The sequence below is a fragment of the Cupressus sempervirens genome, chromosome 9, assembly GCF_028749045.1.
Source record: "Cupressus sempervirens isolate cs-2001-9-10 chromosome 9, ASM2874904v1, whole genome shotgun sequence".
NCBI lineage: Eukaryota > Viridiplantae > Streptophyta > Pinopsida > Cupressales > Cupressaceae > Cupressus > Cupressus sempervirens.
This window is the reverse complement of record NC_143126.1, coordinates 44,515,575-44,542,298: the sequence shown is the minus strand read 5'-3', so window position 1 is coordinate 44,542,298 and position 26,724 is coordinate 44,515,575. Positions and strand designations below refer to the sequence as shown.

Sequence of the window (26,724 nt, the reverse complement as noted above, 5' to 3'; positions counted from 1 at the left end):
TAGATGCACATTTGATGTTCTCGGTATGGTCAGAGATCTATCCCTCCACTTTCTGTTCTTGGGAGAACATGATGTCTTGGGATCTGAAGGCTTTGCATGATAGATGGAGTGCTTCCCAGGTTGTTGCAGATTGATGACAGTGGTGTCAAAATGGCACAACTTATTGGTGGAGCCATTCTCTGAGACTGATACAGGATCATGGTATTCGGATCGCTTACAAGTGAAGTTAGAAAATGGTTTGGTAGGAAGATGCAAATTTCTCGAGGGTGGACTGTAATGTTCCCTTTCAAGGCATCGGTTTTTTTTTAGACGTTAGCCTACGGCTTTGGTCCTCGTAAGCTAACACTATGAATAAGACACTTCAGTGTTCTATGGCTCTTCAGCTGACATAATGGTGTTTATTTCAGTATTCTTCAATTCAATGTCCTAGTTTATTTGTGGTGTTCCTTTTGGGGATCATTTAGGATACTTTGATTCACACTATTTTTAGTATTTTTTGCTCATACTTACTATTTACAATAACTCATCAAGGTGTTATTTGGCATCATTTATATATCAGGATCCATGATTTTAGGATAACCATGCATCATATATGGCACAATAATCAGATATCCATGATAATCATTATCCTAATATAAAATCCATAGTCTCGAATGCAGAATAAACCAGATAACTTCATGAAGCATCATCATGCGAATGTGCTTAAAATACTAATAACATCATATTCTAAAATATAAATCAGCAATGCTGCAGTTACCAAAATAAGGTGTAGTAATCAAAAGCATCACATAGTGCAAACACCATATCGCATCATATTGGTACTCACGGAATAGTATCCTGATACAATCAAGATCTAGGTAACCACTAGCACATACCTCAGTGAAACCATCAAATCACGTCATAAGCCTCATAAGGCAGAAACCCATCAAAACCACATCAATCATCTCAGAATGGGCACAAGAATAAATTGAACTGGGTGCATCTCACAATGCCAACATAAATGCAGAATGTTTACCGCATAGGTTAATTAAGAATTGCACACAGATAATGAACACGAACACGAACAGCAAAAATCTTCTTATTATTATTCGCATATGCCAGAACATTACATTATGCTTCCCTTATAAGATGAATACAATGCTTCTCGAAGGGGTTATAAATACTTTCCGAAGAACTTCCCAAAGGAGTCCGTCGGCCACATACAACATGTCGCTACATAACAAAAACCTTTTCGAAGGGACCCGTCGGCTACATAACAAGAACCTTTCTGAAGGGACCTGTCGGCTGATACACAATTTCCTTTCCGAAGGGACCCATCGGCTGATACACAATTTCCTTCCCGAAGGGACCCGTCGGCTGATACAAAATTTCTATCGACGACATCATCCCCCCCAAAAAGAAAAGTCGTCTCCTAACAACTATTACAAAATCTCTGAGACAAATCAACAACCAAAATACATTGACTGACTAACTGGTCTTCAACACTGTCACCTTAGCCAATCTGACATCTGACCTTGATAGCCACCTGTGCCGCTTTCTGCATTCCAATTCCGGGTACACTGAACCAAGTGTCACTGCACTGCCTCCAACTAGATGATCAGCTCCTCCCGAGCTCTCTACGCATCCACCAAGACAGCCTCACGACCAACACCTACTCTCAGTGCCTTTGGTACACAGACACTCCATGCCTGCAGCAGCTCTAAGTCTTCTCAACTAGTCAAACTCCCACGACTGATATCCGCAATGACTGGGGGTCCAGGGGGCAACGCCCCAGGTGCGCTCTACAGAGCGCCGCCAAGACCAAATTAGCACTCTGAAACCCACACAAAACTGCACGGAACACACCATTTCTGTCATTTTTTGCCAATTCTACACTCTTTCTCGCAATCGTTGGTTCTTCCTCTACCCTGTGGCATCATCTGTTACTCAATTTGAGCATTCTTGATTTGTCGACGTTTTTTTTTTTTTTAAGAAAACCTCCTGTCACTCTTCTGTGCTACCAATGTATAGCTACACCATACATCCTGCCACCGTATCGACTCCTTCCTTATGCAATATCCTGTAATGTCCTCCAAAGTCTGAATGCAATAACAGGTAGAAGCCGTACGCCAAAACCTATAGAATCAATTCGCCACATTATGCAAAAACCGTACGCAACTAGAAGCTTTAAATTTGCAAATTCATATTGAAGCACATAGGGAGCTTATCTATTGAAATCCGTACTGTAGCAATATCCTTCCTCATCCTCAACTCTGTGAAAATCCGTACTATAACTACATGAAGGGAGCCGTACTCTGCTTGCTAAAACTCATGTGTTGGCCAGTCGTTTAAAAATCCGTACATTACATTCCAAACTGCAATTCCCGTACGCTGCCTTTACTTCCAACTTCCTCCAAATTCCATACGTCGTACGGCCAAAATCCGTACAGTGTCAGTGGCTCTCCTCAAAAATCCGTACAGCACATGTAGAAATCTGTACTGATCAAAGCTCAAAAATTCGTACATTGTCTTCATTTTAACTCCTTTCAAAATCCGTACACCGTACGGATGCAAAATGATGAATTCCGAACTACATAAAATCCGTACACTTTTCAGGGAAGGGAAAAATCGTACACTTGCTGGAAATCCGTACAAGAGAAAGCCGTACATCTCAGACTTTACAATCTGCAAAACTGTACACTTGCTCCAAACGCTGTACGATGAGCAGGTTAAATCCGTACGATGCTTCAGTGTTTAATTTCAAACCGTACACCAGCTCCCAATTTAAAAACCGTACAACTCAAAAACCAAGTGAAAATCGTACGGTGAGCAAACAAAATCCATACAGTACTTTTTTTTCATTTCTTTTTTTTCTCTTTCTTTTTTTTTTCTTTTTTTTTTTAAGATAACAGCACAGTCAATTTTCCCTTCGACTGTCGGCATCGTCGATCTGCAACGACAAAGGGGTCGCCCAAAGGTCATTGTCTGACACAGAAGTCTTTCGGCTGTGGTATACCTTCAGCTTCGAGCCATTCACCGCCTGAGGTACTTCCTGTCCATCCAAAGTCCATAATTTTATTGCTCCATTGTCCCCTACTTCTCGGATCTGATACGAGCCAGACCCACTTAACTTTGAACTTGCCTGGCTTGATCTCATTCTGGCCGTCGTACTTCAATACCCACTGTCCGAGTTGAAACCTGCTACGCCTGTTCTGTGTCATCTCCATATCGCCCAGTTTGTTCCCGAAGTTCACTGCCATAGACTCCGTCTGCTGCCCTTTCTGTCCGTCAATAACACATTCACTCTGTACTGCTACAACTTTTATTGAACCCTTCCTCTTTGTTGCCTGTGCAGACCGTATCATGTGTCTTCCTTGCTGCCGGTAACTTTCTGCTATATCTGTGGTTCGACGTAATACTTTCTTCCTGCGCAATCGTACAATAGAATCTTTCCTTCTTTTGGGTTCTTACTGTATGTTTTGTCCGTCAGCTTCAGTCATACCCGCGTTTCCTTTTTCAGCTTCTCTGTGTTGCTTTGAACATTCATTTACTCCTTTGGTTTCTCCATATTCCTTCAGACATTCATTTCCTCCGTCGGCTTCTCTATGTTCCTTCGAACATTCATTTCCTCTTTCGGCTTCTCTGTGTTCCTTCGGACATTCATTTCCTTCTTTCTTACCTTTGTCGATCCTTAGCATATTACAACTTGGAAAGAGCTCATAATCCTCTATCTGCCAGTGGTAAAGACCATTTACTGAATCCATGTCGTCATCTCCTTCCAATTGTAGGACTCCCTCCTGATCGGGTTCCATACTCTGCCTCCTCTCATCATCTTCTCCTTCGGAATCCGACGATAGAGCTTCTTCTCCAACCATCGAAGTGTGTAGATCGATGACATACTTCCGACCTTTGCTTTCGAGTGATAAAATATTTTTCTTCCAATCGTGCTTTGCCTTGGCTTGTATCAACCACCCCCGGCCCAGAATGGCATCATATCCTCTCCGCTTCAGTGGGATCACGACGAAATCCAACAAGAATGGTTGTGTTCCAATCATCACTGGTTGTGCTGTCAGGACTCCCAATGGCTTGATTCCATGTTGATCGGCCGTTAGCAACTGGAAGGTAGGTGGCCACAATGTCGGCTGTCCCAACTTTCTCCAAGTATCCTCTGGTAGCACATTGACACCAGACCCTCCGTCCAAAATCATGTCCGTTAGCACAGTCCCGAGAATGCCCATTTCAACAACCGCCGGATAGCGTCCGGATGAAAGAGCTAACAGCATCGGATCTTCTGCACTTGCGCCACTTTCCTTCTCCCTTTTGTCCACTATACTTGCTCCACTTTCCTGCTTCCTTCCATGTTCTCCTGGTAGTAGAGCAGCGAGAAGGATGTTTGTGAGTGCCGATCGGAGCTGAGGCATAGTGAGCAATAGATCACTTATCCTGACGGGTATCTCGGCTTGCAATATTTGCCGTACAATGTTCTATTCTGTGCAGTTTCGTACGGAGGTACTCGGCGTGTCCTTCAGGTGTGCCGTTTCTATCTGCGTTGCTCTCTGGATCTCTACCCGTGCTTCCTCCAGTCTCTTCTTTTCCTCCGTCGGATCAGGATATAGCTTTGCCTGCTTTCGAGTGATTGCCAGAACTTCTTCCTCGTCTGTCCCGACGGTAATCAAGTTTACTCTAGACTTCGGGCACTTAGCATCGTCATGATCACCAAGTCCACACCATCGGCATAGCAACTTCGGTGTGTTCGCCGTTGTGCACTCTCGGGCAAAGTGACCCTACAGATTGCATGCGCGGCATTGAACTATCGGCCGACTATTCGTATCATACTGAATTCAACTCCTTCCGCCTGTATTGTTGTTGCTGCTATTGTTGTTGTTTTGACCGTGCCGGTTGTTTCTATATCCGCCCGATGTGGCACCTTCTGTACTGGTGTTCCCGTTCCCTCTTGACAGGGATGCCTCCTGCGTGAGGAACACTTGCTGTGGTGTTCTTGATTTCAGGTTGAAAGGACATTCCTTTACCAAGTGTCCTAGAATCTGGCAAATCTCACAAAATTGATCTTTTGGGCAGGATCCCTTCGTATGGCCTTCTTTCTTGCACTCCGTACACCATAGGTCATTGCCCTTAGTCTCCTTGTTCATGTTTTTGAACTCTTTCATCATCCGAAGCATGTCCTTCTAAAGAGAACGGACTTTCTTGCTGTTGCCTTCATCGTTGCTGCTATCTTCTCCTGAAGGTTCATCGTCATCTGAATCGGATGAGCTGGTCTTCTTCTTCTTCTTTGTCTTCTGTTCATTTTCGAGGTTCAATGCCCAATTGTATGCTTCAGTATATGTCGATGGTGGCACGATCTTCATCTTTTTCCATAGCTTTGGGTGAAGGCCTTCAATGAACCATCTTTTCTGGAGCCCATCTGCTGGCTTATTCTCCATTTTACTGATTAAGTCCTTCAACCTCCTGGCGAAGACCCGTACTGTTTCATTCTTCTTTTGCTTGGTATCGAATATCTTCGCTACAATTTCATTATCGTCACGCAGAAGTTGAAATTCTGCAAAGAACTCCTTCTTAATGTTATCCCAACTGTTTAACTGGATCAGTATCAGTAAACCAATCAATTGCAACACCCCATAGGGTAGCGGAAAATTGTCGGATCCATTCGTTTGTATCTGTTATGCCATTTGCCCTCTAGATCATTTCACATGTTTTACAATGTCGAATGCGATCACCTGCTTCATCACCATCAAATTTAGGCAACTTTTCTTTCGGACCTGCGATTATCACTGTATGTTGAGGGTTTTGTTGTGTACCTGCACTGTTTTGCACTCCTGTGCTGTTTTGAGCATCCGTGCTGTTCTGAGCTCCCGCGCTGTTTTGAACACCCGCGCTGTTTTGCACACCCGCGTTGTTCCCAACACCCGCACTGTTCTGGACACCCGCGTTGTTCTGCAAACCCGCGCTATTTCCAACACCTGCGTTGTTCCGCACACCCGCGCTGTTTTCTACACCCGCACTGTTTTCGACTTCCGTGTTGTTTTCAACACTCGCACTGTTTTCGGCTTCCGCGCTGTTTTCAACACCCGCGCTATTTGCAACACTCGCGTTGTTTTCGACTTCCGCGCTGTTTTCGACTTTCGCGCTGTTTGGTGCAAAAGAGGGTTCGTCAACCGAAGTTGTTCGTTCCGGAAGTATATCTCGGACGAAGAGGTCACTCCACGCTCGTGCTCCTTCGGCACTTCGAGCCGTGCGAGTCGATCTCCTTCCGTCAGAATTCTCTTCTCGTGGCGTATGCAGGTTCAGAAACTCCTCCCTCGCTTCTTCCACCAAAATGAGCCGTTGTCGAGTCTCTTCCAACAATTTTTCAATACTTTTGTGTCCGTCGGTAACTTGCTGAAATCTCCGTCTGCATTCAGCCTGTTGTGCCAAAATTAAATTTTCCTGTGCTACGCGTAATTCATCCTTTTCCTTCAACTTATTCTTATCTTTGTTCAACTGATTCAGCATTTAATTCATATCTGCCTGCCTGCGTACCAGGTCCATTGGGCAACGGTGCCAAATGTTTACCGCATAGGTTAATTAAGAATTGCACACAGATAATGAACACGAACACGAACAGCAAAAATCTTCTTATTATTATTCGCATATGCCAAAACATTACATTTTGCTTCCCTTATAAGATGAATACAGTGCTTCTCGAAGGGGTTATAAATACTTTCCGAAGAACTTCCCGAAGGAGTCCGTCGGCCACATACAACATGTCGCTACATAACAAAAACCTTTCCGAAGGGATCCATCGGCTACATAACAAGAACCTTTCTGAAGGGACCCGTCGGCTGATACACAATTTCCTTCCCGAAGGGACCCGTCAGCTGATACAAAATTTCTACCAACGACAGAGAACACAGGAATAGTTACCGCATCAAAAGGTAAGCTCAACCAATCACATAGGAGCAACAATACATCCAAAGTCAAGCAAGGCATCTCAAATCTAGCATACAGCTGGTCACAACACAATGGTTCTTACAACCAGGCATAAAGCATAAATAGCTTGTCGATGCAACAACATAAACCAGATCACTCCAAAAGGTACAAACCTTAAATAGGTTCAACATGATCATGCTATATGAGCATATAAGATCAAAACCACATCCATCAAGATGGCGTGTAGAAAACAAGTGTGAGGCACTATAGACCTTATGGTGGACTACAAGGCAGAAATGTGCAACCTGCAAGATAAGAACCACACATTATTGGGACAAATCTATCGACACGGAAGCAATGTAAAGGAATGGACGCATGCACATATGACTCTAGGACAGTCCCAAGATATTTTCAAGACAGGGTGGAATAATTTCCAGTGCCAAGATAGATAGGTTTTAGTGCAACAACATAATCAGTCTTCATCTTTCTTCCAAAAGCTATATTGCTTTATCCTTTCATATTTACTCTCCTAAAATAGCATTCAAAGTTCAATCAATTCTATACTCACAGTTGTCATCAATTAGTCTAGGTTATTTTATGCTTAGTATACACCTTATTTCATTAGCCTAGATTGAGCATAGGAAACGGTTATTTATCTTTCCAAATATATGGTGGAATAACGCACAGCCCTTTGGGAACTATTAAAGTCAAAAAAAACAGTCAGCTTAATATTTACAATCACTACATAGGAATTCTAAAACAACAATGTAGTCCAAGTTAAGGACCAGTGATTACATTTTGTGGCACTGCAATTTAAAATTTATTGTAACTATGGTGCATGTTGATGACTACTAATTTATTTACCTTTCCTAGTTCGGATTTGGGTTTGAAGTTCATTCAAAAAAATTGGGGTTGGGTTTGAATTCATTCTGGGTTCATCCCTACAAGAATAGGTGTTTTCTTTTAAATATATATTGTGTGGGTGTGTGTGTCTATGTGTGTGCGTGTGTGTGTGCGCCTGCGTGTGTGCCTCCGCACATGTAGCAGCAAATGTATTCATATATCACTATACTTATATTAAAGCAACATAGAAAAATACACCACCATGTATATTAACGTTTTAGTCCAAATGACATAACAAAATGCCAAAATACACATAAACAGCCTTTTTGGTCCTTTTAGAGGTCACTTTTAGGGTTGAAGGATCGAATAGACCTGATTTGGCAAAAAAAAAAATTAGAAAAAGTCAATAAAAGGTGCTTTTGGACCAGATTCGCACAAAATTTTGTGAAATTCCGACCAAGTTTCTCCATTGGAAACCATATTCGCCCATCTGCCAATTTCCTCTACAAGAATTCGATAAGAATGTCAATCTCTGCACTTTTGACCGAATCTGACAAGGACCAAATTTTTGAGTAATTGAACCAAGAATCCCTAGGTCCAAGAGCGAATCTGGTAACACAGTTATTTACATCATCCCCAGATGAAAACAAATTGAATAGAGAGGTGACTTCATATATATTGTGTAATATTCCCATTTTCGTGAGCATCAAAGTTTGAAGGATTACCTATTATTGTTACCTTGCAAGCCAGTATGGTGGATAGGAGGATCTAGTTTGGGAGTTTTGGAGCTCTTTAGGTGGTTGTTGTAAGTGTTTATCTCACTAAATCCTTCATTTGTTTTGAGCCATTGATATTCAAAGGTTTTTGGTTCCGTTTTGAGAGACTTTCTATTCATAGTAAGTCATTGGTGTTAGAGAGACCCTTACTATTTTTAGTAAAGCATCCAAATTGACAATGGGGGCAGTGGGTTAGCCAATGGTGAAATCAAAATAATTAAATAATGGTTATGACATTTAATTATTATTAAAGCGTGACTTTCATAATAATTAATTATCTTAAGAAAATATTTATTGATTTGCGATGAGGTATTAAAGATCGTTCTCTACAATGTAATAACATTGTCATTTTATTGGTGCGTTCCAAATGCAGATTTTGAAGACTTACAAAATATGAGAGGAAGAGACATGTCTCATGAAGAGATACGTCTATATGGTTAATCATCATTAGATAATAATTATTTTAATATATTAACAATTATATAAATTACCATATATACATATAATATATATATAATATATATAATATAATATGTATTATAATATATATATATATATAAGAATATTTGTCTAAATGATGGTTTACCATCAACAATGTATCTCATGATTGAATCAATCCAACTGAAGCTACAAACTTAACACTCCCTCTTGGCTAGGGAGGATTTTTATAGAACACATTATGCTCTCAAATATATGAAGAGATATCATCTCAATATGATATTCCTGGAATGACATATTTAAGGATATCAACATATATTCATCAACTTAGATGTTATCTTTCAATATAATCTGAAGTATGATTCAACAAGCAATATTCATCATATGGTATGTGCACTAGCATCAAATCCTTCATGCCTACCAAAAGAATATGTTATATCCTAGTAGGATATGAGTTATTTGATTTCTGGCACTATGGGACAACAACTTAATGTAGTCTATCAGATAACAAGAAATGACAATGTCATGGTCTCTATCATGACAAGTAACATGATCTCCAAGAAAACAACTTAATGAAGTTTGATCGTGATATGTTTGTTATCATGACTTTTGGCACTTTGGGACAACAAATTAATGAAGTATGTCATGACAATAAGTCAAACTATTGATAAGATCGTCACCTTACAATAGCTACCTTCAAGATATATATATCAATGAAAGATAGTCACCTTTCATGACATAATCCACATATGCAAAATAGTAACCATCGTGAACTAAGTCTAAGGGTGGAACAAGGGTTTTCACCTCAAATTCTCGCTCACGGAGAGGAATGCATTACAAGGAATTTCACTTCGATCTTTTACCTTATACAGAAGAGATCACACTTCAAAATTCTCCCTCTAAACAACAATCCTGGAAAGTCAAGTCCTCTAGTTACTCCCTCAAAGCTCTCTTCACCTAAGGATGCCTATTGAACTCCCTTTGAATCTGATATCAATCTTCTTTCTTTCTAGTGATAAGTTGTTATTTCTTCAAGATGAACAGAGGGGTAGGGCCATCAAAACCATGCAGTCATAAACATGTATTTTTAGACTCCCTCTAAGTATCAATCTTCTATGCTCCTACGTTGCCTTTGAAGAAGTGTCAAACTCCCTCTTAATATAGAAGGATACTCGTAATCTGAGTCATCGCGTATATTTGCTTCAAGAGCCTCACTTTATCCAGCCTAATCATCAAATGACTAATGAATTCTAGATTTTGAAAAACTTCTTTGGATCTATTGTCATATGATTGAGTTTGCACAATATTATGTAGCATGTGTAAAGAATCAACCTTCTTTTCCTGCAAGAATATCCTCAGACATAAAGGAAAAGATCAAGGCAAATAACTCTTATAGTATGCATAGAATTACAATTAAGAGAGAGACTACAATGAGTAGATAAATTTAAAACTCAAGAATAAGAAATACTTATTTGCATATCAAGATCCATTAATGCAGAAATTTTCTTCTTAGATCATGTGAGGATTGAACATCTCCCTTCTAAAGATGGTTTAAATGGGGATGTAACATTGATTATTATTTCCCCCCGCCACCCCCCCCCCCCCAATGTAAAATTATCTCTTATATCATTGACCAATTTTGCATCACATAAATTATGGAAAACCTTTGCAATCTGTCGAGACTCCAAATAATATCTATGAATTCATTATAGAAGAAGCTTCATTGATTGGTTACACTTAGGATCAAATTACTTGATGTTGTATGATGTTATCAATTAATAATATTTTTCATATGGTCATCCCTCCTTATTGCTCTAGAATATTTCTTTCTTAAACATCATAAGTTGATGTTTTGAAGTTCCTATGAACTCATTCTCAAGGAGTCTTCAATGATTGGTTGTGCTTGGGACCCCCTTTAATGATGTTGGTATGCTGTTAATAATGCTTAACATTATTTGTTTCATATAATCATTTATTTCTCCAAAAGGATATATTGCTAAAACAGTCTCTCTATAATCATCTTGATGCACCAATTATTTATGACATGTCTTTTATAGAATAGTTTTCACATTCAATATTTACTCAATAAACATATATATCATGAAATACCCCTTCATAAGGGATTATTCGCTGGCATCATGAATATTAAGATTTTGCCCTTATAAGGAATGATCATTTTTTTGAGTAAGTCTCCCATGAAATTCATTCTACACCATCCATAACTTGGAATATAAGTTATTAAATAGTGGGTCTTACCTTTTATCCTTCAAACTGTTCGAGAAGTGATTTATTTTGGCTTTCAAATATCATCTTTCATTATCTTCATGTGTAAAACTACTAATTGTGTGTTCAATTATATTTCCTATTTACATTCATACTGTGAAATCACTTGCAAACTAATTTTTATTCCTAATACTTCTCAATATTATCTATGTGATGATCCGTGAGTATAATCTTCAATTATTATCGCTCCTTATCCTCCCATTCAAAGGTTTGCATCTCGAACACAATCATTTCAACATTTTGGAATGGTTACTGTAACTTGAGATTATAATATCGTTGCACAATTATGATAAAGTATTTGATTTGAAATCATCATCATGACTAAGCATCCACAACCTTCAACTTGACTTGGATTATCAATGGTTATGACTTCATTGATTCTGTGATTATCCTCCATTGTTTCTTGACGACATCTATCTCCTGTTTCATCATGTTTCTTGTTTCTTGAAAACGATATCCCTATTCGGCTTGTATCAATTTTGACATGTGTCAATTCCATGTATTAGTGCAGATTCTCTGAAATTTCTTTGCATTTTAGACTTCTTAGATGATTTCTTGCCTATAAAGATACGACTGACTTCTGGACTCTATATCTTCTACTTATGTGTACGTGTCACTAGATTGATGCCATCCTCTCACTCTTGAGTGTTAGATTTGAAGACAACTCCCATCTGATGTGATCACTATCCTTAATGACCATAGCAGGGATAAAATTTATGGCAACAGCAAAAGTCAAAGTCATGTTTAATCTATGGTGCTGACATGTGTCAGTTGAGGTGGGAGATGGAAACTTGGTAAATATGAGAGGTAGAGGTCAAGCTTCCAATTATAAAAATCATTTTTTACTGTCTAAATATTCCAACTGACATTCTAACTCTCTCGTTCATCTCTCCATTTTTAGTTTACTCGCATAATCATTTTACTTATTGAACATTCCATTTTATTTGAGGCTCTATCCATTGTAATGCTCATTGAATGTTCGACTGGGGCTAATGCAATATTTGGTTCATGTTGTGATTTCACAATGCACGCCCCATTTCTCATAGAAATGGAGACCCCCTAGTAAAATTTTGGTCTCCCAAACCACTAGTCCGGGGCCTGGGTCATTTTGGAACTCGAGTCTAGATCAAGTCCTAGTCTCTAACTAGACGAGTACGAGGTGTCAGAACTGAGAAAAAATTGGAAAGTGTTTTAGTGCATAAATGAGCACTTGCGGACTAGTGCACATGTGCACCTATCCAAGGTGTGCAGGTGCGCTAAATGCACAAGTGCGCACTTATCTCCCTTTGGAGATGCGCACCTCCAAAGGGTGCGCACTGTGTCCAAAACTAAAATACCTTCAAAAACCTCAAGGCAATGTTAAGGGTGTGCACATGCGCACCACATTTTTAAACAAAGCATGGACTTAAGTCCCCTCCCCATTTGCACTTGCCACATGCATGTGCGCACACATGCACATGTGTGCATGTGCGCACACATGCACATGTGTGCACCTCACCTAGGTGCGTAAGTGCGCAAGTGCACAACTGCGCTAAAATGGTCTTAAAATGACCATTCAATGCAAGGTGCGCTAGGTGCACTATTTTGCATATCAGGGGTAAAAGGGGATTAACTTGTTTTTCACTATTTTGGAACATTTGGGCTAGGTTTTTTGTCAGTTGGGGTTTGTTTTGGGTTAGACTTTCAACTCTCCAGACTAATATGTTTGCTTCTTTGTGCAGATAAAAAGGCATCCTTAACTTGTCGGGGTCGTAACTTTTGACTTGGAGCTCAGAATTCAAAACCGTTTACACCATTGGAAAGAACTAAAATTCTAATTTCAGTCTCTAAAACAATGAGCCTTCGTCTTTCCAATTTTAGAGATCGATGAAAGTTTCAACATGAAATTTGAGCAGAAGATCTCCGAAAAAGCCAGTTAAAAATGCCTAGAAAAGCTTGTTAAAAAGATATGAAAAAGTTTCAAACATTTGATGGTTTTGGATAATCTGGATAACCTTGTCTCTGACTAGGAAGGATCGGGCAATCGAAGAGAAGAAAAAAAATCAAGGAATAGACTTCACAACGCACGAAGATGTGCATAAACATGAAGGTGTGGCGCATAACACGCATGTGCACAAATTATCATAGCATCTTCATTATCAGCAGCAATATGTTAAATATTTAACATGATAATCTACAGATCCTGAAATGCAGGACGCACCTAAATCTTCTTAACCTAGATATCTACAATGGCTTTATATGTCTACTCTCCTTCCTATGTTAGTCGGCGACTTTTCAAGAAAAAATTACATTTAATCCTAAACTAATATAATGTGTTAGTGTTAATTCTAACTTGTCTTGAAGACGCTGATCCATGAGAAAGGGTATCAAAGCCAACCAAGGATAGGGACATGTGCTTTGATGGTGACGTCCTTTGGTTTAAATATTTAGACAAATGATGATGCAGACTTGTAGGACACACGACACAAAAAGTTCAGTTTGTTCCTCCAAGCATGATTGTTCAGTATTTAACAGCATTAAGATATTCTCCAATATCAGATCAAACAATCGATTCTTCCTTCTTGTGGCTGAAATAAAAGAAATTAAGTGTTCTTCAAATCTTCAAATCTAAGGCTATTTTCTTAAGAAGACTATCATACTGTTCTACCTGCAGTTACATACAAAAATCAGATTTACAAGTACAGACTTTATCAATATTCAGATCTCAGTAATAATAATCAGCATTCAAGGAAATAGGAATTAGAAGTCTGATATAAAGAAGTTGCAGAATCTTTACATGGTATCAAAGCCAAGTTATCAAATCTAGGGCTCTGCAAAATTCAGTTATCAGACTTCACATATATTTAGTAAACTTTCTCCTATCTTCAATGGCATACATAATTAGACCCAAGGACGGGTTTGATGGGAAAGAACACTTTGAAGCCTGAAAACTCAGAATCATGATGATTCTTGAAGAGAACAATGTGGAACAATTCATTAATGGAGCATCCAAACAACCCCCAGTTGAACCTCACAAATCCATATGGAGCAAAAGAAATAGAAAAGCTATTCAAATCATCTTGGATGGAGTTAAAAATGATTTCATACCTATACTTACAAAACATCAAACTGCCTTTGATATGATGAATGCATTACGAAATGCATATAAAGTAAACAATGCAACTAGGGTTCTTGCACTAAAAAGGCAACTGAACCACATTCAGATAAAGAAAGGAGAATCGATAAATTCTTATTTCCTAAGAGTTGCCGGCATTAGAGATGAACTATCAAGCATAGGAACCATCATTAGTAACACAGAATTAACACTTATGGCAATAGATGGATTGTCAAATTCATGGGAGACATTCGCACAAGGAATAAGTGCCAGAGATCAGCTTCTGGACTTTAACAGACTCAAGAACTATTGTCTTCAACAAGAATCCAAAAAACAAAAGAAAGGAGGGAAACCAAAAGTAAAAGATGAAGAACTCCACATTCTTAATACAAACTCCTATAAGGGCAAGAAGAAGCATTTCAAGAAGAAAAAGGGAAATCAAAATAATGGAAAGCCCAAAAAAGACCTATCTAAAATAAAGTGTTTTAAATGTGAAAAATTTGGACACTACAAATCTAATTGTCCTGAAAATTCCAAACAGCAAGCAAACTATACAAATGTTATTAAAGAAGAAGATACTTATGATCCTAAAAACTGTGATTTGTATTCCTCTCTATCAAATGAAATTTCAAATAAAGCATGGGTAACTAATAGTGGATCTTCTAGACATATAATGAGCTACAAAGATACCCTAGACTCTTTATCAAAGAAGGTTAACGGTGAAGTTACAATTGGTGATAATTCAACACTCTGTTGAAGGAATTGGAAATTGTACTTTGAAACTAAAATCAGGAAATATTCTTTTGCTTAAGGGTGTACTCTATGTACTAGGAATTAAAAGAAACCTAATCTCTATCACAGCACTTCAAGACGATGGGCACAATGTTGTATTTGTGGATGGCAAAGTTTTAACTTGGGCCAAGAACTCCTCCATCAAGAAAGCAAAGTTTATTGGTCAAAGAAAAGGATATTTATATGAATTGAATACAGATTCTAGTCAATCTATTCAAGCTCTACTTCATGAAACTACAGATATAAATGAAATTTGGCACAGAAGATTAGGGCATTTAAATTTAAAAACTTTATCAACTATGGAGAAGATGATTACTGGATTACCCAAACTAAATAAAGATCACCCAAGTATTTGCAAAGGGTGTGCTCTAGGTAAGAATGCCAAAAGTCTCTTTCATGTCAGTACTAGAAAAACAAATAATTTACTTGAACTAATTCATTCAGATTTATGTGGACTTATGTCTGTTCCTTCGCTTGAAGGATTCTGGTATTATATCTTGTTCATAGATGACTTCTCTAGGAAAACATGGATTTATTTTTTTAAATGCAAAGAATTAGAAGAAATCCTACAAAGGTTTAAAGAATTCAAAACATTAACTGAAAACTTTCTAGGGCATAAAATTAAAACCCTTAGAATTGATAACAGAGGAGAATATACTTCAGATTTGTTTAAAAGGTTTTGTAAAGAACCAGGGATTAAGAGGGAGTACATTGTTCCTTATAATCCAGAACAAAATGGGGTGGCAGAAAGAAAGAATAGGACAATTATAGAAGCTGCTAGAGCTATAATTTTTGACCAAAATCTAGAATATTATCTTGAGGCAAAAGCCTCTTGTACTATTGTATATATTCAAAACAGAAGCCCTCACTCCTATCTTAAAGATAAAACCCCTAAAGAAGTATTCACTAAAGTTAAACCCAATATAAGTCATCTTAGAATTTTTAGATGTCCTGTATATATCCATGTTCAAAAAGAAAAGAAAACCAAGTTAGAGCCCTCTAGGAGGAAAGGTATTTTTGTAGGGTATAGTGAAACTTCTAAAGCATATAGGATTTTCATACCTGGACAGAAAACTATTGAACTTAGCAGAGATGTAATCTTTGAAGAAGATCTTGCATTCAAAAGAGCCATAAGTTCTGATGAACCTTCTCCCATATCTAATTCTGAAAAAAATTGTGAATCTGGGTCCCAGAGGGAGAACTTAGAAGAAATCAAAGATGAAATTCAAAATATGAATCTTGAAGAAAATTCAAAGAAGAGACCACTTTGGGCCATTAAAACAATTGAAGCAGCTCAAGACTTTGTTGCACCTTTGGGAACAATCAAAGAAAACAAAAGACCTAAAAGATTCTTTGGTAATACAGCCAACATGAGTGATTTATCCAAAATAGATCCAACCAATCCTTTTGATGTGATTAAACATACAACTTGGAAAGAAGCTATGACAAAAGAATACCAATCTATCATGAAAAATGATGTTTGGGAAATTGTTCCAAGACCTAAAAGAAAATCTGTTATTTCTTCCAACTGGATATTTAAAATAAAGCATACTACTGACGGTAGTATTGAGAAGTATAAAGCCAGATTTGTAGCCAAAGGATTTTCTCAGAAAGAAGGGATTGATTATGAAGAAACCTTTGCTCCTGTTGCCAGATATAACTCCGTAAGAGCAGTCTTAGCAATTGCCGCATCAAAGGGATGGAAGGTATATCAGATGGATGTGAAAACAGCATTCCTAAATGGAAAGATTTCAAAAGAAGTATATCTGGATCAACCTAAAGGATTTGAAACTCATGATCCTAACACTTTTGTTTGCAGGCTCAAAAAAGCTCTCTATGTGCTTAAACAAGCTCCTAGGGCCTGGTATGAAAGAGTTGATAAGTATCTCACCAGCTTAGGATTCTCCAAGAATGAAGCTGATCCAAATTTATATTATAAAAGAGATAAAGATGATATGGTAATTTTGATACTGTATGTTGATGATCTACTAATAATAGGTAATGATCATCTCATAGATCAATGCAAGAAAGATCTAACTAGAGAATTTGAAATGAAAGATTTGGGACTCCTTCATTACTTCCTAGGACTGGAAGTATGGCAGAATTATGACAGTATCATACTAAATCAAGGGAAGTATACATCAGATATTTTAAAGAGATTTGGAATGTGGAATTGCAAACCTATGTCTTCTCCAATGGAGACTAATCTACATAAACTTAAGGAAGCAGCTGCAGAATCACCATCCACAGATTCTACTCGCTACAGATAGATGATTGGGTCTCTTATGTACTTAGTAAATACAAGACCAAATATTTGCTATGCAATTAATGCCTTAAGTCAATTTATGTGTGAACCGAAGGAGATTCCCCTAGTCACAGTTAAACACATTATGAGATATTTACAAGACACTCTTAATCTCGAACTCAAATATGAGAAAGTTGCTTTAGACTTACATGGATTCACTAATTCAAATTGGGGTGGAAGTGTTAAAGACAAGAAAAGTACTTCAGGATGTTGTTTCAGTTTGGGATCACCAATGATATCTTGGATATGTAGAAAGCAGTCTTCAGTAGTACAGAGTTCCACAAAAGCTGAATACATTGCAGCAGCAATGGCCTCCCGAGAAGCAATATGGCTGAGGAAGTTACTTGTGGGATTATCTGGGCAAGCTATGAATCCCACGATTATTCATTGTGATAATCAGAGTTCCATCAAGCTCTTAGTGAATCCAGTTTTTCATGACAGGTCCAAGCATATTGAAATTCCTTACCATTATGTAAGAGATATGGTAGACAGGAATTCTGTAAAATTGGAATACATTTGCACTGCAGATCAGACAGTAGACATACTCACCAAACCTCTATCTAGAATGAAGATAGAACACTTCAGGAGGAGACTTGGTATGATTGAGTTGTAATCCATTTGTACTCTTGATTATTAATAAAATAATTTTATTTGTCAAGCTATTGACTGTTATGGGCTCCACCATTTGTATTCATTATTTTAAGAGGTGACAATCTCTGAAAAATAATGAACACTTGTATAAAACATTATGAGAGGTGAAAATCTCTTAGATAATGTGCTAAACAGTAGAGTTCTATTGTAAGATCTAGATGAGTTCAAAATCATATTGTGATGTAGACATTGCTATGTTTATGAGCCACAAGTTGAATATTGGGAGAATTTTAGTATTCTTCGGGGTTATCCTGTTTTCTGGTAGATCTTAAACTCGGGATCTCGTGGTGATATAGAAATACCAGTTTCTATGAGTCACAACTTGTGTTTTTATCACTAGTATCAATGATTTGTCATATCACAGGTTTAGTAATATGGCAGTGTATTATGTGTTCTATAATACCACATACTAAGAAGATTTAGAGAGTTATAGAGTATTAATTCTTGCTTATTCATCTGTATTGATGTTGCTAGATATAATATCTCTCTGTATGATTATCAAGTTAAGAGGGAGTGTTAAATATTTAACATAATAATCTATAGATCCCGAAGTGTAGGACCCACTTAAATCTTCTTAGTCTAGATATCTACGATGGCTTTATATGTCTACTCTCCTTCCTATGTTAGGCGGCGACTTTTCAATAACAAATTGCATTTAATCCTAAACTAATATAATGTGTGTTAGTGTTGATTCTAACTTGTCTTAAAGATGCTGATCCATGAGAAAGGGTATCAAAGCCAACCAAGGATAGGGACATGCCCTTTGATGGTGACATCCCTTGGTTTAGATATTTAGAGGGATGATGATGCAGACTTGTAGGACACACAACACAAAAAGTTCAATCTGTTCCTCCGAGCATCACTATTCAGTATTTAACAGCATTAAGATATTCTCCAATATCGGATCAAACAATCAATTCTTCCTTCTTGTGTCTGAAATAAAAAGAGATTAAGTGTTCTTCAAGTCTTCAAATCTAAGGCTATTTTCTTAAGAAGATTATCATACTGTTTTACCTGCAGTTACATACAAAGATCAGAATTACAAGCACAGACTTCATCAATATTCAGATCTCAGTAATAATAATCAGCATTCAAGGAAATAGGAATTAGAAGTTTGATATAAAGAAGTTGCAAAATCTTTACACAATAGAGATCTCACCTAAGTTGGTAACCTTCACCTTCAAAGGAGTCATGTGTAAGTTTTGATTCATGAATTTGCACTAAAGATCAAAGATACAGAGGTTGGACACATGAACCAGAACGGGTTCCTCATCTTATACAACTATTAATGACAGGATTCAACACAGGTGCCTTGGGATTTCAGATAGAAGAAGCAGGAGTTCAAATCTATGAAAATGCTTGCCTATGAAGAGGGTATAAATCATCAAAAAGGGCAAAATAAGTATACTAGATTGCTCCCAAACCTTGTCTAAGAAAAACTCAGAAACCGTTTTCAAATTTGAGAACTTTGAATTTTTGGTGAATTGAGCACCTTGCACAAATTTCATCAATGTGTGCAAGGTGTGTAGGTGCGCAAGGTGCGCTATTCACAGAGGTGCACCGATAGTTAACTGTTAGTTCCTAATTTAGAGTTTTCCATGCACCGGATTTGCATTCTAACGGTAGTTTAACTCCTAGAAACATTCAGAGAAGGCCAAGCTTCCATTTTTGGAGCTTCCAGTAACTCCCAGATCCTTTTACAGCTCCCTTCTTCTTATCTACCGCTTCTTTCATTGTTTTTAAGTCATGTAAAGGCTCATGCACCCATTAATTGATATAAACAAGGGTGGAGTCCTACTTAGCACCATTTTGAGAGTCAGTTTGTACATAATTAGATTTATTTTATTAGTTTTAAGCATATGTTTGCATTAAGAGATCTCTCATTCTCAGCACAAATTGAGGAGATGATTTCTTATAAATTCACGAATGTAATATGTATTCCAAGCCGTTATTTTGATGCAATAATATATGCTATTGGTGCTCTCTTTCTGAGTGTAGTCATTCTTGTCCGAGTGTGTTATCTTTATGGATTCTTGTTCATGATAATAATGGAGCCAATAGTTTTGTTGTGTTAATTGATCATGCGATATTTTAGTTCTAGTGTTTGCCGTCTGTTGACGTACTGAATTGGAGAAGAGATCACCCTATTGTTCCTACATAGCTTCTCATCTCGCATGAGCGCACTTTCCATGGCCTTGCGATTTGATAAGAAGTGAAACATTTTTCGGTTTTACTAAATTTCCATTGACGATTGCATCAATAGATTTGAGGAAGCGTCGCTCCTATTTTCATTGGTTTCCTACCTAATCTTTTCAATGATTTAACTCGCAAACATGTTGTTATTGTGGCTTATGTCCGTTAAGAATTTCCCTTTCATGTTATTTACTTTCATCTCTTGTTACCTTTATCTTTGTTATTTGCTTTGCTAACCCTTGGTTAAATTAGGAATTCATATAGTTGCATTGTTAGATTGCATTGATTTAAAAATAGAAAATCTAAACAATATATCTCTTTTTGTGGTTAATTTTGAAAAAGCAAGCAGATTGATCATCTTATCTGAAATTGGTTTGAGCCAGCAAACGCCTCTTTGTGAACAAAAACATTCATCTTCAACTGAGCGGATTCCAGTAGGTCGCAAGATCGCCCGGAACCTTGGAGTTGATCCTAGATCAGCTTTTTAAGAGAGGGGTTCGAAAGGATTCTTGCCGTTAAGCATCATACAAAACGACAACTCAATAGTTCACAACATGCGAAGAATAGCCAAATCTTCAAGTCCATTCATTTATCAAGTGAGTCTGATTCTAATTGTTGTGTCTTGTCAGTTTTGTTGTTGTGTTTAACCTCGTTTTTTAACACAAATTTTATGTTTGACAACCACAGGATAATGAAGTTTAGTATTTGCAATTTTTACATGATAGGAAGTCAGCATCAAAAGATTGCACTATAATAATTAGGGAGTTCAGTTATAGTTTCTACCATTATTATTACATTCAATTTTAAACAAAGATGTTATTGAGTAATCAATGAAATGTGGTACTATCATATTGATCATTTCTACTATGAATCCCCTTTCACTCGTTGTAGCTAAGCTTATCTTCTCCAGATTGCTATGCAGCTTATCCTTATTCAATGATGATGTTGATTGTATGTCCTTCACATATTTGTATTATCATTCTAGTGTAATCTTTGAATATTGTTTGCAAACTATAATATTTTTTCCACATTTGCAGTCTAACTCTGATACCATGTTGAGGTATTAAAGATCGTTTTCTACAAATGTAATAACATTACCATTTTATTGGTGTGTTCCAAATGTAGATTTTGAAGACTTATAAATATGAGAGGAGACATGTTCTGAGGTTAATCATCATTAGATAATAATAATAATATATTAACAATAATATAAATGATCATATATATTATATATATAATATAGAATATATAGAATATAATATGTAATATAATATATATATATATATATAAGAATATTTGTCTAAATGATGATTTACCTTCAACAATGTATCTTATGATCGAATCAATTCGACAAAAGCTACAAACTTATCAATTTCATGTGGCATTATTATTAAAGAGGGGATTTAATATCATAAAGTCAAATTATGAAGTGGTGCCAAAGTGTTAATTAATAAGCATTAAATATGTCATAATATTGGAGCGCCAAAACCAAGGAATAATTAATTTAATTAAATAAGGTCAACTTACAACAAAAGCAAATATTGCAAGTGTTTTAATATGGCTTGAGAGGTCTTATGAGGTTCAAACTTCCATGGGAAATTTATAAAAGGCCAATAGAAGAATCGAAACTCTTATGATTGGATGAATTTGACTTTGTTTATAAAAAATATTGGGGTTTGGAGCTTGAGTTGCAGGTTTCAGCCATTATCCTTATCGGAGACAGAAACTCTTCAATGGTTTGCAATTTTGACATTATGAAAGACCAACCGAATTCTTACTAAGTTTGTGGGCTTCATCCAAAAGTCCAATTTCTGCTAACAAGTGGAAGATTTCATCTAGGGTTTGAAGGATTGGAAGGTATATCTACAGGAGATTCGTATTGGTTGACATGTTAAATTGGCAGATTATATACGTTGTAAGGTGGAGACCATCATTTGCAGCAGGCATTTACATACCAGGTTCTCTAATTTTGCTGTCATAAGTTCTGGGAATTACATGCTATATCTTTGTAACTATTTGGTGCGAGAATTATAAATAAAATTACTTCATTATGGTGCTGCCATATAATTCTAGTTTGCATACTAAGTGTTTGTTAAAATAACAATGGTTATATAGATGAATATTCATCATCAATTCATTAAAATTACACAGAGTTTGAAAGTCAAGAGTTATCTCTCTCATATTTAGTTTGCAAGCCAGCCATTTATAGTAATTTCTAACTATTGTAACTGCCAATTTACATTGTGTGGGTTATCTAAATGCATTCAAAAGACCAAAAAAAAAGATTGCATTTGAATCACGGTTTTTTGCCTAGACATCATAGCAGCCATTTGAAAGCATTTAAATCAACATTGACATCATTTCAAGCACTCATTGTCAGACTGAAACATTGAAACGACAAACAAAGAGGTTGTATGCAAAGTGTTTGACGATATTCCTTGAGACTCTGATCAGCATTTTGAGGCCAGAATTGGCAAGATATATCACATATTGACTATGAATGTGTCACTTGATTGAAACCTACTTTGAATAGCTAAAGCCACCCACTGTCTTTAATTGGTTTTTAATTTATATGTGTAATGTTGTTTTTAATCATATCTAGGTTCCTAAGCAGTCTTATTACAAGTAATTGGCACTACTTATGTCATAGCCCTCTGTTTTCCTCAAGCATAGCAACTATTCCCATGGATGTATTTCTGCATTCTTCAAAGCCAGCAACCTAATGGGTAACTGTTAAAGCATGTAACTTTTAAATCTCTTGAATATTCGAAAAAAATGATTTATACCTAGATACAAAATGTAACTGCTCTAGAAAAGTTATCAAGATAGCATACTTGAATGAGAATGATGTTGGCACCTTTTGCATGTGCCTCTCTCACCAACCTGAAGTGACATCCAAATACATATTTCAGAGAAAACCCCATCATTTATATATAATGAAGCCCGTGATCACATTCCACAGAAGAAAATTACATAAAGCATTAGCAAAAGCACACAAATTTTAATCCAGTCATCCTTCTGCAAAAAACAACCAATACTAAACTAAATACAAAAACATTATAAATTGTCAAAAAACCTGACTCAACTGGGCTAGATATATATGAAATATGCAATATAAGGTTTGTCAGAAATTTTTCAGCAGCAAGAAGTACAAGACAAGTTCGAAGATACTGATTTTTCAGCAACACGAAAATCATATTAAGTTTATCCTCTTTATGTATCCTTAATTTGAAGCCATGTAGACAATTTTCAGGCAGATGTTGGATAACTACGACAGCCATTGCAAACTATAAGAAGAAAATTGCTGAAAATATGAAAGTCTAAATTAGCTAAATTACAAAGAACATCTTAGAATATAAGCTGATCTAGGGGAGTACAATAGTTTCCATTACATAAAAGGAATGTCAAAAAGACAGAGCACAATGTTTTGCATTCCATAGAAGGAATATGAAAAAGACAGTTGTCAAAACCAATCAAACTCTGAAACTCGTTTTTTATTCTCTGTGTTTTTAGGCAGGGTTTCATATCAAAGCCTACATAATATGATAAAATTATTTTCTGCTTCTATATCAAAACTTGTTTGAGGAGCATCACAATGAATAATGTTTACTCACAGAATCTCAAATTTCATAAATGTGTATCACGTTTTTCAATTGTATATCAACATAGACTTTCCTTCATTTTACTATTATCAGATTACTATCTTATTTTCAGGCCGTTGATAACTTATTGCTTTGAGTGTTAAGAATATTCCTTGTTGAAAGATATTTTACAATCTTGATTCGAAGTGTTCAATAACTTCAAGAATAAAATGCAAAAGTCAAATCTTAGAGTTCACCTCATTTTTTGTGCAAAATTCCATTGCACCGATTTTATTAAGTCTCTTTAAGTAAATATATTTCATTCCTAGGTAGCTAATTGTTGATGCGAGTTTTGTATCACTTACATAACATATTAGGATTTGAATATTCAATATGGGATATCAAACATGCAACTCCTCTCTTGAAAAGTTATTACTCATGAAGACATAAGCAATAGCTCCAATGTTCCTTACACCATTGGATACTCGCTCAGTTTTATCGATGTGATTTGTTGGTAATCACATAGGCGGCCTTACACTATTCATTCGAGGATGACTTGGGCTTTGGTGGAATGATGGAGATGATGATGGGTTTGTGAAATGTGCGGAGGCAGATAATGTTGATGGTGGCGATGATGGAGGATGTGTCTGCCAATGGCGATGTTGATGGGAAAGCCATGGTGGTAAAAGGTGAATGGATGTGTTCTAATACTCGACCTACTCTAACCTTCTTCTCTCTAAACTTCAAATACTCGGCTACTCACTATTCTACTCCTACTCCTATGAATGGAAGGTTAGCAAATGGATGGGGATCGAACCTAATGAGAGCTGACCAGCGGCCTCACTTCCACAGGTGCAATGATTCGAAGGAATAATAAACTAGTTTACCACACAAAGCTTCCCAACCAGCCGCTAGGATGGTAGTGGCCTAGTATTGATCCCTATCAAACATTTACCAATGCTACCATACAACTATCCATCTACTTTAACTTCACTTAAACAACTTCAAATGCAACCAACTTTAACAACTTGAAAAGAAATCTAACTAAGTGGGAGTAGAAAACATGCAATAACACCCAATGTTCTTAATCAACATGCCAATCGCAACAATGAAAAAGAGAGCAATTTTGGTATTATCTTCGCAACAATTTCTCCAACCCCCTTACAAATGAGAGCAAATGGCCTTTTATAGAGGCCAGAAATACAACGGACGGTGGAGATCAAAACAAGATCAATGATCCAAATTGGATCCTCAAAACCCTAATTAGGGTTGCCACCCCATCGGCCAATGAGAAGCTGCCACCTTATCAATGGACCAATGAAAAAAGTGCAAAAAGTGGCAACCAATGAGAAGGCACCAAAATGGTGGCCAATCAGAAATAGACACGTGTCCTATTCTAGAAGAAAGAGAAATTGCCACTTGGGCTTACATCAAATGATCTTCTAATATAACTCTTCCCTTTTCTTTCATCTTCTTAGCTAAGGCAATGAACTTAGCTAGCCCTTCGTTAACTTCTTTAGGAGGACAAGGTGTGTGCTTTGCCTTGAGTTCCGCTGACTTTGCCACGCTGGTTGCTGCTTGTAGTATCCTTTCATGATCCTTCTCATATTCTTTTGCAAATCCAATAAAAGCATTGAGAGAGAAAAGGGTGCCCAAATGCTTCTTCTTGATAGCAACCTTCCCCAACTCATCCAACCTCGATCTAAAATTTGTTTCATTGACATCCTCTTCTCTGATATCCTCAAAATCAAGTGCCACCTCAACGTAGCTCATCATGGTTGAAATGAAAGTGTCGACGCTTGGGTTGTGATGTGCAACTGCCTTTTGTATGTCCTTTTATGGTACCGCCATTGGTATTGGTTATTCGCATCATTTTTTGAGAAGGGAGTTTTGGGCATCATATCCTCTTTGTCTTTCTCAATGTTTGCCCGCTTGGGATTCTTACTTGCACTACCATCCTCCATGCTCGTCGCCCTATTACGGGATGGTAGAGTGGTGGACCAGAAGGCAAGAAAAACCAAGAGGAGCAATCATTAGACTAGAGCGAAAGATGGATGACAGCTTAAGGACCCCTTGCAACTCTAAATGATTTGAAATTACCTCTACCTATAGCCAAGGGGGATTGTCCTTCCTTTAGTCTGTCCTTCATCCGTATCATGTCCACTATAGCGATATTGGTGTCGGTTATTCTCTTCATTTTCGAGAAGAAGGAAGTTTTGGGCATCATCTCCTCTTTGTCTTTCTTAGTGTTCGCCCGCTTGGGATTCTTACTTGCACTACCATCCTCCATGCTCGTCGCCCTATTACAGGATGGTAGAGTGGTGGACCAGAAGGCAAGAAGAACCAAGCAGAGCAATCCTTAGACTAGAACGAAAGATGGATGTCAGCTTAAGCACCCGTTACAACTCTAGATGATGAAAATTCACCTTAACCAATAATCTTACAGCAACTTTTCGGAACCTAGGATATGACTTTCAAAAATTTCAATCCCTTTGCAAATCAGAAATTTATCATGCAATTCACCTCCAAATAAAATTACCCAACCTAGGGCAAAAATCACAGCCTCTTGAAAAATTCAGAATTTTATCTTCCACAGATTTCGGCTCCCACAAAATTCGGCCTCCACAAATTTCGCTCTTCACAAAATTCGGCCTCCACAAATTTTGCCAAGCAAGAAGAGTGCAGATCTGCTCTTGCAAAATCACCAACACCTTGAGAAGGAGAAGTGAGAAGTGAGGAAGAAATGGGAGAGAAGCCTCCTCTTATACCCAACTTTCTTCTTGGACCCTGGGAGAAAGAAAAACAGATAATTAATGCAAAATTATGGCCCACAATTAAATACTTAACCAAAATTAATTTTGC

General features: G+C 37.2%; 1 protein-coding gene across 1 annotated transcript in view; it reads right to left on the bottom strand.

Annotated features, from left to right (window-relative positions):
- The window catches only part of NLP1 (nitrilase-like protein 1), a 199,853-nt gene that overhangs the window by 131,849 nt on the left and 41,280 nt on the right, over window positions 1-26,724 (bottom strand). Inside the window, exon 2 of the mRNA XM_089798946.1 lies at window positions 23,116-23,164. Within this exon, the coding sequence (XP_089655072.1) occupies window positions 23,116-23,164 (49 nt within the window). The remainder of the gene's footprint in view (window positions 1-23,115; window positions 23,165-26,724) is intronic.